Raw genomic sequence first — 11,805 nt, forward strand, 5'->3', positions numbered from 1 at the left:
CTCAGTGAACAGGTTAGCCAGTCAGCCATCATGGTTGAGCTCAGTGAACAGGTTAGTCAGTCGGCCCACCATGGATGAGCTCAGTGAACAGGTTAGCTAGTCAGTCGGCCCATCATGGATTGGAGCTCAGTGAACAGGTTACCAGTCGGCCCACCATGGATGAGCTCAGTGAACAGGTTAGTCAGTCATCCCATCATGGATGAGCTCAGTGAACAGGTTAGCCAGTCAGTCGGCCCACCATGGATGAGCTCAGTGAACAGGTTAGTCAGTCATCCACCATGGATGAGCTCAGTGAACAGGTTAGTCAGTCATCCCATCATGGTGAGCTCAGTGAACAGGTTAGCTAGTCAGTCGGCCCACCATGGATGAGCTCAGTGAACAGGTTAGTCAGTCATCCACCATGGATGGCTCAGTGAACAGGTTAGTCAGTCATCCCATCATGGATGAGCTCAGTGAAACAGGTTAGCCAGTCAGTCGGCCCACCATGGATGAGCTCAGTGAACAGGTTAGCCAGTCGGCCCACCATGGATGAGCTCAGTGAACAGGTTAGTCAGTCGGCCCACCATGGATGAGCTCAGTGAACAGGTTAGTCAGTCGGCCCACCATGGATGAGCTCAGTGAACAGGTTAGCCAGTCGGCCCACCATGGATGAGCTCAGTGAACAGGTTAGTCAGTCGGCCCACCATGGATGAGCTCAGTGAACAGGTTAGTCAGTCGGCCCACCATGGATGAGCTCAGTGACCAGGTTAGTCAGTCGGCCCACCATGGATGAGCTCAGTGAACAGGTTAGTCAGTCGGCCCACCATGGATGAGCTCAGTGAACAGGTTAGTCAGTCGGCCCACCATGGATGAGCTCAGTGAACAGGTTAGTCAGTCGGCCCACCATGGATGAGCTCAGTGAACAGGTTAGTCAGTCGGCCCACCATGGATGAGCTCAGTGAACAGGTTAGTCAGTCGGCCCACCATGGATGACTCAGTGAACAGGTAGCCAGTCGGCCCACCATGAGAGCTCAATGACAGGTTAGTCAGTCGGCCCACCATGATGAGCTCAGTGAACAGGTTAGCCAGTCGGCCCACCATGGATGAGCTCAGTGAACAGGTAGTCAGTCATCCCATCATGGATGAGCTCAGTGAACAGGTTAGCAGTCATGCATCATGGATGAGCTCGGTGAACAGGTAGCCAGTCAGTCATCCCATCATGGATGAGCTCAGTAACAGGTTAGTCAGTCATCCCATCATGGTGAGCTCGTGAACAGGTTAGTCAGTCGGCCCACCATGGATGAGCTCAGTGAACAGGTTAGCCAGTCAGTCGGCCCACCTGGATGAGCTCAGTGAACGGTTAGCCAGTCAGTCGGCCCACCATGGATGAGCTCAGTGAACAGGTTAGCCAGTCAGTCGGCCCACCATGGATGAGCTCAGTGAACAGGTTAGCCAGTCAGTCGGCCCACATGGTTGAGCTCAGTGAACAGGTTAGCCAGTCGGCCCACCATGGATGAGCTCAGTGAACAGGTTAGTCAGTCGGCCACCATGGATGAGCTCAGTGAACAGGTTAGTCAGTCGGCCCACCATGGATGAGCTCAGTGAACAGGTTAGTCAGTCGGCCCATCAGGATGAGCTCAGTGAACAGGTTATCAGTCGGCCCACCATGGATGAGCTCAGTGAACAGGTTAGCTAGTCAGTCTGCCCCCAGGATGAGCTCGGTGAACAGGTTAGCTAGTCAGTCGGCCCACCATGGATGAGCTCGTGAACAGGTAGCCAGTCAGTCAGCCCACCATGGATGAGCTCAGTGAACAGGTTAGTCAGTCGCCCACCATGGATGAGCTCGGTGAACAGGTTAGCTAGTCAGTCGGCCCATCATGGATGAGATCAGTGAACAGGTTAGTCAGTCAGCCCACCATGGATGAGCTCAGTGAACAGGTTAGCCAGTCAGTCGGCCCATCATGAATGAGCTCTGTGAACAGGTTAGCTAGTCAGTCAGCCCCACCATGGATGAGCTCAGTGAACAGGTTAGCCAGTCAGTCGGCCCACCATGGATGAGCTCAGTGAACAGGTTAGTCAGTCGGCCCATCATGGATGAGCTCAGTGAACAGGTTGTCAGTCGGCCCACCATGGATGAGCTCAGTGAACAGGTTAGCCAGTCGGCCCACCATGGATGAGCTCAGTGAACAGGTTAGCCAGTCGGCCCATCAATGGATGAGCTCAGTGAACAGTTAGTCAGTCGGCCCACCATGGATGAGCTCAGTGAACAGGTTAGCCAGTCGTCCCACCATGGATGAGCTCAGTGCAGGTTAGTCAGTCGGCCCACCATGGATGAGCTCAGTGAACAGGTTAGTCAGTCGGCCCACCATGGATGAGCTCGGTGAACAGGTTAGCTAGTCAGTCGGCCCACCATGGATGAGCTCGGTGAACAGGTTAGCTAGTCAGTCGGCCCACCATGGATGAGCTCGGTGAACAGGTTAGCCAGTCAGTCAGCCCACCATGGATGAGCTCAGTGAACAGGTTAGTCAGTCGGCCCACCATGGATGAGCTCGGTGAACAGGTTAGCTAGTCAGTCGGCCCATCATGGATGAGCTCAGTGAACAGGTTAGTCAGTCAGCCCACCATGGATGAGCTCAGTGAACAGGTTAGCCAGTCAGTCGGCCCATCATGAATGAGCTCTGTGAACAGGTAAGCTAGTCAGTCAGCCCACCATGGATGAGCTCAGTGAACAGGTTAGCCAGTCAGTCGGCCCACCATGGATGAGCTCAGTGAACAGGTTAGTCAGTCGGCCCATCATGGATGAGCTCAGTGAACAGGTTAGTCAGTCGGCCCACCATGGATGAGCTCAGTGAACAGGTTAGCCAGTCGGCCCACCATGGATGAGCTCAGTGAACAGGTTAGCCAGTCGGCCCATCATGGATGAGCTCAGTGAACAGGTTAGTCAGTCGGCCCACCATGGATGAGCTCAGTGAACAGGTTAGCCAGTCGGCCCACCATGGATGAGCTCAGTGAACAGGTTAGTCAGTCGGCCCATCATGGATGAGCTCAGTGAACAGGTTAGTCAGTCGGCCACCATGGATGAGCTCAGTGAACAGGTTAGCCAGTCGGCCCACCATGGATGAGCTCAATGAACAGGTTAGCCAGTCGGCCCATCATGGATGAGCTCAGTGAACAGGTTAGTCAGTCGGCTCACCATGGATGAGCGCAGTGAACAGGTTAGTCAGTCGGCCCACCATGGATGAGCTCAGTGAACAGGTTAGCCAGTCAGTCGGCCCACCATGGATGAGCTCAGTGAACAGGTTAGTCAGTCATCCCATCATGGATGAGCTCAGTGAACAGTTAGTCAGTCGGCCCACCATGGATGAGCTCAGTGAACAGGTTAGCCAGTCAGTCGGCCACCATGGATGAGCTCAGTGAACAGGTTAGCCAGTCAGTCGGCCCACCATGGATGAGCTCAGTGAACAGGTTAGTCAGTCGGCCCACCATGGATGAGCTCAGTGAACAGGTTAGTCAGTCGGCCCACCATGGATGAGCTCAGTGAACAGGTTAGTCAGTCGGCCCATCATGGATGAGCTCAGTGAACAGGTTAGTCAGTCATCCCATCATGGATGAGCTCAGTGAACAGGTTATCAGTCAGCCCATCATGGATGAGCTCAGTGAACAGGTTAGCCAGTCAGTCGGCCCACCATGGATGAGCTCAGTGAACAGGTTTAGTCAGTCGGCCCACCATGGATGAGCTCAGTGAACAGGTTAGCTAGTCAGTCAGCCCACCATGGATGAGCTCAGTGAACAGGTTAGTCAGTCGGCCCACCATGGATGAGCTCAGTGAACAGGTTAGTCAGTCGGCCCATCATGGATGAGCTCAGTGAACAGGTTAGTCAGTCGGCCCACCATGGATGAGCTCAGTGAACAGGTTAGTCAGTCGGCCCACCATGGATGAGCTCAGTGAAACAGGTTAGTCAGTCGGCCCACCATGGATGAGCTCAGTGAACAGGTTAGTCAGTCGGCCCACATGGATGAGCTCAGTGAACAGGTTAGTCAGTCGGCCCACCATGGATGAGCTCAGTGAACAGGTTAGCCAGTCAGTCGGCCCACCATGGATGAGCTCAGTGAACAGGTTAGCCGTCAGTCGGCCCATCATGGATGAGCTCAGTGAAACAGGTTAGTCAGTCGCCCACCATGGATGAGCTCAGTGAACAGGTTAGTCAGTCGGCCCACCATGGATGAGCTCAGTGAACAGGTTAGTCAGTCGGCCCACCATGGATGGCTCAGTGAACAGGTTAGTCAGTCGGCCCACCATGGATGAGCTCAGTGAACAGGTTAGTCAGTCGGCCCACCATGGATGAGCTCAGTGAACAGGTTAGCCAGTCAGTCGGCCCACCATGGATGAGCTCAGTGAACAGGTTAGCCAGTCAGTCGGCCCACCATGGATGAGCTCAGTGAACAGGTTAGCCAGTCGGCCCACCATGGATGAGCTCAGTGAACAGGTTAGCCAGTCAGTCGGCCCACCATGGATGAGCTCAGTGAACAGGTTAGCCAGTCGCCCACCATGGATGAGCTCAGTGAACAGGTTAGTCAGTCAGCCCACCATGGATGAGCTCAGTGAACAGGTTAGCCAGTCGCCCACCATGGATGAGCTCAGTGAACAGGTTAGTCAGTCGGCCCACCATGGATGAGCTCAGTGAACAGGTTAGTCAGTCAGTCAGCCCACCATGGATGAGCCTCGGTGAACAGGTTAGCTAGTCAGTCGGCCCACCATGGATGAGCCAGTGAACAGGTTAGCCAGTCAGTCGGCCCACCATGGATGAGCTCAGTGAACAGGTTAGCCAGTCATCCCACCATGGATGACTCAGTGAACAGGTTAGTCAGTCAGCCCACCATGGATGAGCTCAGTGAACAGGTTAGTCAGTCGGCCACCATGGATGAGCTCAGTGAACAGGTTAGTCAGTCGGCCCACCATGGATGAGCTCAGTGAACAGGTTAGCCAGTCGGCCCACCATGGATGAGACTCAGTGAACAGGTTAGTCAGTCGGCCCACCATGGATGAGCTCAGTGAACAGGTTAGTCAGTCGGCCACCATGGATGAGCTCAGTGAACAGGTTAGTCAGTCGGCCACCATGGATGGCTCAGTGACAGGTTAGCTAGTCAGTCGGCCCACCATGGATGAGCTCAGTGAACAGTTAGCTAGTCAGTCGGCCCACCATGGATGAGCTCAGTGAACAGGTTAGTCAGTCATCCCATCATGGATGAGCTCAGTGAACAGGTTAGCCAGTCAGTCGGCCCACCATGGATGAGCTCAGTGAACAGGTTAGCCAGTCAGTCGGCCCACCATGGATGAGCTCAGTGAACAGGTTAGTCAGTCGGCCACCATGGATGAGCTCAGTGAACAGGTTAGTCAGTCGGCCCACCATGGATGAGCTCAGTGAACAGGTTAGTCAGTCGGCCCACCATGGATGAGCTCAGTGAACAGGTTAGCCAGTTGCTCATATAGAGCAGGGGTCTTCAACTTTTTGAACAGGAACCCCCTCCCTGGCATATCGGCGACCCAGGAACGCCCCCCCCCCCCCCCCCCCCCCTGGCAAACTAGTGACCCAGGGACCATCATACTTTAGCAAAAAAATGACATTTCATGTCTCATCAGGTGAATGATAATGGCAAGGAGAAGTAATCAACATTTTTAAATGAATAGTTTTGGTAGATTGTTTTTCATTATTTTCACCTGCCCACATTATTATTTACATTTTAGTCATTTAGCATTTTAGTCATTTAGCGGACGCTCATATCCAGAGGGACATTTTTATATTATTTCCCCGTGGGAATCGTACCCACATGCCTGGCGTTGCAAGCGCCATGCACTACCAACTGAGCCACACGGGATCTAATTGGACAAGGAAGTGTAAACTCTTAACATAGCCTATTAGCTAAAAAGGTAGCTCCAAACACATTTTTGCTAAGAGCAACTGTTTAGCTGACCAAGAAGGATAGTGATGGAGTGCTGCATCAGATGACCTGACCTCAACCCAATTGAGATGGTTTGGGATGAGTTGGACCGCAGAGGCCAGGAAAGGCAGCCAACAAGTGCTCAGCATATGTGGGAACTCCTTCAAGACTGTTGCAAAAGCATTCCTCATGAAGCTGGTTGAGCAAATGCCAAGTGTTCAAAGCTGTCAAGGCAAAGTGTGGCTACTTTGAAGAATCTAAAATCTGTTTTGATTTAACACTTTTTTTTGTTCTCTACATTATTCCATATGTGTTATTTCCTAGTTTTGATGTCGTCACTATTATTCTACAATGTGGAAAATAAAGAAAAACCCTTGAATGAGTAGGTGTGTCCAACATTTTGACTGGTACTGTGTGTCCCTAGGTGGATGGTGTTAGGGTTAAACTGTGTTATATGTGTCCTAGGTGGATGGTGTTAGGGTTAAACTGTGTTATATGTGTCCTAGGTGGATGCTGCTCTCGGGGCAGAGGAGATGGTAGAGACTCTAACTGAGAGGAATCTGGACCTGGAGGAGAAAGTCAGAGAGCTGAGAGAGACAGTCACTGACCTGGTGAGTTCAATCAACAATACCCCTGTCAACCCTGTTACCATAATGTCAACTTTGATATCCATGTCAATTCCGTTACTTTGTATGCTTTGAGTAGTCAGTGATTTGTTGAGTCAACTCTGTTAGTATGTTTTGAAAAACCAACTCTGTGTCAACTGTTTGCCCTTCATGTGGGTCCACGACATCGGCAAGGAGACTGTTTTAGAGACGGAGAGACACCGTTTGTGTTTGAACCCTATCTGTGCATGACTTTATATCTAAACCCCTGTCCACTCATCACTACACAACTATAGCTGCTCTGACCCTTAACCCGTCAACCCTGACCTCTCCCCTCCAGGAAGCGATCAACGAGATGAATGACGAGCTTCAGGAGAACAGCCGAGAGACAGAGATGGAGCTGAGGGAGCAGTTGGACCTGAACGGGGCCAGGGTGAGAGAGGCCCAGAAGAGAGTGGAGGCTGCTCAGGAGACTGTAGCAGACTATCAGCAGACCATCAACAAGTACCGCCAGCTCACTGCCAGCCTGCAGGTATGTACCGCCAGCTCACTGCCAGCCTGTAGGTATGTACCGCCAGCTCACTGCCAGCCTGCAGGTATGTGCCGCCAACCTGCAGGTATGGTTGGAAATCACAACTTCAGAGGAGTGTCAAAGAACATGCAATCAAAAGAATGACACTGAAAAACACTAACAAGCATGTTTAGTAGTTAAAACAATGAAAAGGTGAACTTGTTTGTCACACTTTGGAGTTAAGAACTTCCTGAACACATTCCTTTTCAGCAAAATGGGTAAGTTGTTAGGTGACAGTGGTTTCTTTTGGTTGTTTGTATCTAAAGTGTGTGTGTGTGTGTGTGTGTGTCTAGGATGCCAACAAGGAACTGACCAGTGCTCAGAATGCCAACGCAGAGCAGGTCCAGCAGCCACCAGCTGAGCTGTTTGACTTCAAGATCAAGTTTGCTGAGACCAAGGCCTACGCCAAGGTAAGGAACACAGAGCAGCAGGTTCTGGTGAAGACCCAGCTTGGGGTCCAACTGTCCCATTCACACTGGGAGCATCATACCAGTCTGCAGATGTGCTTTTTGTTCCCAGAGAAACATGCATTGCATTTTAGTGTTAAATGTACAGGTGTGTGCTGTTATTGCAGATAAATAATGTGTGTCCTGTGTGTGTGTGTGTGTGTGTGTGTCTCCAGGCCATAGAGATGGAGCTGAGGAAGATGGAGGTGGGCCAGGCCAACAGACAGGTGTCTCTCCTCACATCCTTCATGCCCGACTCCTTCCTGCGTCACGGAGGAGACCACGACTGTATCCTGGTGCTGCTGCTCATACCAAGACTCATCTGCAAGGTACAGGGAGAGAGGGGAACAGTAACAGGTTCAACATTTGACGAGGAGTGTGTCTGCTTGTTTTTCAAGATGCCAAATGTATGTTCCCCCCTCCCTCTAGGCTGAGTTGATCAGTAAGCAGGCCCAGGAGAAGTTTGATCTGAACGGTAACCCCGTGGAGAGGACTGGGGTGAAGATGAGAGGACCACCTGGAGAACAGCTCAGCTTCGCCTCAGGACTGGTCTACTCTCTCACCCTGCTGCAGGCCACGCTGCACAAATACCAACAGTAAGGCCAAGTGTGTCTGTCTCTCTCTGCCACTACCTGATAGGAAGGAAAACCATGAAGGAGTTATCTTTTAGATTCTGTATCACTTTCTGTCTTAATTAGGAAGAGTAAGTGTACTGTAAATCTGACATACCCTATGTTACTTTCGAAAGATAGTACCAGCTCATTCGACAGTCTGCTTTCTCTCGTCTGTGGCTGTTGTCAGAGTAGTGTCATTTACTTCATCCATCAAATATTCTCTCCCCCTAGAGCTCTGAACTGCTGCAGTGTGCAGGTGTATACGCAGATGGGGACTCTCTACTCAGAGATGAGTGTCCATGAGCGTTCCCTAGACTTCTTCATTGACCTGCTGCACAAAGACCAGCTGGATGAGACTGTACACGTGGAGCCTCTCACCAAGGCCATCAAGTACTACCAGGCTAGTACCACGCACGGATTCACACACACACTCTTCATATGCACTCGATGGCACACCTGACGGAGAGACGAAAACACTTGACCACACGCTATACTCTCGACAGTGCCGACTCTGTCAACTCAACACTGATGAAACACATTATCAAGCCTCATCAATTTTGTTAAGAATAAATAAAACTCCAGATTGTGTGAGGCCTTGATTGACGTACCGATCTGTTTTATGTTGCAGCAACTATACAGCATCCACCTAGCTGAGCAGACTGAAGACTGCACCGTGCAGCTGGCTGATCACATCAAGGTAAAACTGTCTTGTACTGAAGAAAGTAAACCTCTCTAGGCCCTGTTAAGGTCTTTCCTTTCCTCCCTTCCTTGAGGTAATCAAGATTTCTAACAGGCCCCTAGTCTTTTCTAAGTTCAGTAACAAACATGGTCTAACTAAACTCAATTTGACGTTTTGATCTCTGACCTCTAGGTCATTCAGAGTGTGTTGGATTGTATGGGGGCTGAGGGCCTTCCTACACTACTGACTGTCGCTCTCGCCCTCTGTGTGTGTCGCTCTCGCCCTCTGTGTGTGTCGCTCTCGCCCTCTGTGTGTGTCGCTCTCGCCCTCTGTGTGTGTCGCTCTCTCGCCCTCTGTGTGTGTCGCTCTCGCCCTCTGTGTGTGTCGCTCTCTCGCCCTCTGACTTTTGGTTGCAAAAAGTGCAGATCAATCCCGAACAGCAGCAAAGGACCTTGTGAAGATGCTGGAGGAAACAGGTACAAAAGTGTCTATATCCACAGTAAAACGAGTCCTATATCAACATAACCTGAAAGGCCTCTCAGCAAGGAAAGAAGCCACTGCTCAAAAACCGCCATAAAAAAGCCAGACTACGGTTTGCAACTGCACATGGGGACAAAGATCATACTTTTTGGGAAATGTCCTCTGGTCTAATGAAACAAAAACAGAACTGTTTGGCCATAATGACCATCGTTATGTTTGTAGGAAAAGGGGGAGGCTTGCAAGCAGAAGAACACCATCCCAACCATGAAGCACGGGGGTGGCAGCATCATGTTGTGGGGTGCTTTGCTGCAGGAGGGACTGGTGCACTTCACAAAATAGATGGCATCATGAGGGAGGAAAATTATGTGGATATATTGAAGCAACATCTCAAGACATCAGTCAGGAAGTTAAAGCTTGGTCGCACATGGGTCTTCCAAATGGACAATTGACCCCAAACATTCTTCAAAGTTGTGGCAAAATGGCTTAAGGACAACAAAGTCAAGGTATTGGAGTGGCCATCCACAAAGCCCTGACCTCAATCCTATAGAAAATGTGTGGGCAGAACTGAAAAAGAGTGTGCAAGCAAGGAGCCTACAAACCAGACTCAGTTACACCAGCTCTGTCAGGAGGAATGGGCCAAAATTCACCCAACTTATTGTGGGAAGATGGAGAAGGCTACCCGAAATGTTTGACCCAAGTTAAACAATTTAAAGGCAATGCTACCAAATACTAATTTGAGTGTATGTAGACTTCTGACCCACTGGGAATGTGATGAAAGTAATACAAGCTGAAATAAATCATTCTCTCTACTATTATTCTGACATTTCACATTCTTAAAATAAAGTGGTTATCCTAACTGACCTAAAACAGGATTTTTTACTCAGATTAAATGTCAGGAATTTTGTGAAACTGAGTTTAAATGTATTTGGCTAAGGTGTACAGTGGGGGAACAAGTATTTGATACACTGCCGATTTTGCAGGTTTTTCCTATTACAAAGCATGTAGAGGTCTGTAATTTTTATCATAGGTACACTTCAACTGTGAGAGACGGAATCTAAAACAAAATCCAGAAAATCACATTGTATGATTTTTAAGTATTAATTTGCATTTTATTGCATGACATAAGTTTTGATACATCAGAAAAGAGAACTTAATATTTGGTACAGAAACTTTGTTTGCAATTACAGAGATCATACGTTTCCTGTAGTTCTTGACCAGGTTTGCACACACTACAGCAGGGATTTGGCCCACTCCTCCATACAGACCTTCTCCAGATCCTTCAGGTTTCGGGGCTGTCGCTGGCAATACGGACTTTCAGCTCCCTCCAAAGATTTTCTTTTGGGTTCAGGTCTGAGACTGGCTAGGCCACTCCAGGACCTTGAGATGCTTCTTACGGAGCACTCCTTAGTTGCCCTGGCTGTGTGTTTCGGTCGTTGTCATGCTGGAAGACCAGCCACGACCCATCTTCAATGTCTCTTACTCAGGGAAGGAGGTTGTTGGCCAAGATCTCGCGATACATGGCCCATCCATCCTCCCCTCAATAACGGTGCAGTCGTCCTGTCCCTTTGCAGAAAAGCATCCCCAAAGAATGATGTTTCCACCTCCATGCTTCACGGTTGGGTGGTGTTCTTGGGGTTGTACTCATCCTTCTTCTTCCTCAACACGGCAAGTGGAGTTTAGACCAAAAAGCTCTATTTTTGTCTCATCAGACCACATGACCTTCTCCCATTCCTCCTCTGGATCATCCAGATGGTCATTGGCAACTTCAGACGGGCCTGGACATGCGCTGGCTTGAGCAGGGGGACCTTGCGTGCGCTGCAGGATTTTAATCCATGACGGCGTAGTGTGTTACTAATGGTTTTCTTTGAAACGGTGGTCCAGCTCTCTTCAGGTCATTGACCAGGTCCTGCCGTGTAGTTCTGGGCTGATCCCTCAACTTCCTCATGATCATTGATGCCCCACGAGGTGAGTTCTTGCATGGAGCCCCAGACCAGGGTGATTGACCGTCATCCTGAACTTCTTCCATTTTCTAATAATTGCGCCAACAGTTGCTGCTTCTCACCAAGCTGCTTGCCATTGTCCTGTAGCCCATCCCAGCCTTGTGCAGGTCTACAATTTTATCCCTGATGTCCTTACACAGCTCTCTTGTCTTGGCCATTGTGGAGAGGTTGGAGTCTGTTTGATTGAGTGTGTGGACAGGTGTCTTTTATACAGGTAACGAGTTCAAACAGGTGCAGTTAATACAGGTAATGAGTGGAGACAGGAGGGCTTCTTAAAGAAAAACGAACAGGTCTTGTGAGAGCGGAATTCTTACTGGTTGGTAGGTGATCAAATACTTTGTCATGCAATAAAATGCAAATTAATTACTTAAAAATCATACAATGTGATTTTCTGGTTTTTGTTTTAGATTCCGTCTCTCACAGTTGAAGTGTACCTATGATTAAAATTACAGACCTCTACATGCTTTGTAAGTAGGAAAACCTGCAAAATT

The 11,805-nt window shown here is 49.8% G+C and overlaps 1 protein-coding gene across 1 annotated transcript in view; it reads left to right on the forward strand.

Moving 5' to 3' along the window:
- The window catches only part of LOC111960124 (dynactin subunit 1), a 41,307-nt gene that overhangs the window by 13,266 nt on the left and 16,236 nt on the right, over positions 1-11,805 (forward strand). Inside the window, exons 14-20 of the mRNA XM_070437795.1 lie at positions 6,426-6,530; positions 6,865-7,056; positions 7,389-7,505; positions 7,718-7,870; positions 7,971-8,137; positions 8,387-8,555; positions 8,784-8,877. Of these exons, the coding sequence (XP_070293896.1) occupies positions 6,426-6,530; positions 6,865-7,056; positions 7,389-7,505; positions 7,718-7,870; positions 7,971-8,137; positions 8,387-8,555; positions 8,784-8,877 (997 nt within the window). The remainder of the gene's footprint in view (positions 1-6,425; positions 6,531-6,864; positions 7,057-7,388; positions 7,506-7,717; positions 7,871-7,970; positions 8,138-8,386; positions 8,556-8,783; positions 8,878-11,805) is intronic.

This window comes from Salvelinus sp. IW2-2015, linkage group LG37, assembly GCF_002910315.2.
Source record: "Salvelinus sp. IW2-2015 linkage group LG37, ASM291031v2, whole genome shotgun sequence".
Taxonomy (NCBI): domain Eukaryota; kingdom Metazoa; phylum Chordata; class Actinopteri; order Salmoniformes; family Salmonidae; genus Salvelinus; species Salvelinus sp. IW2-2015.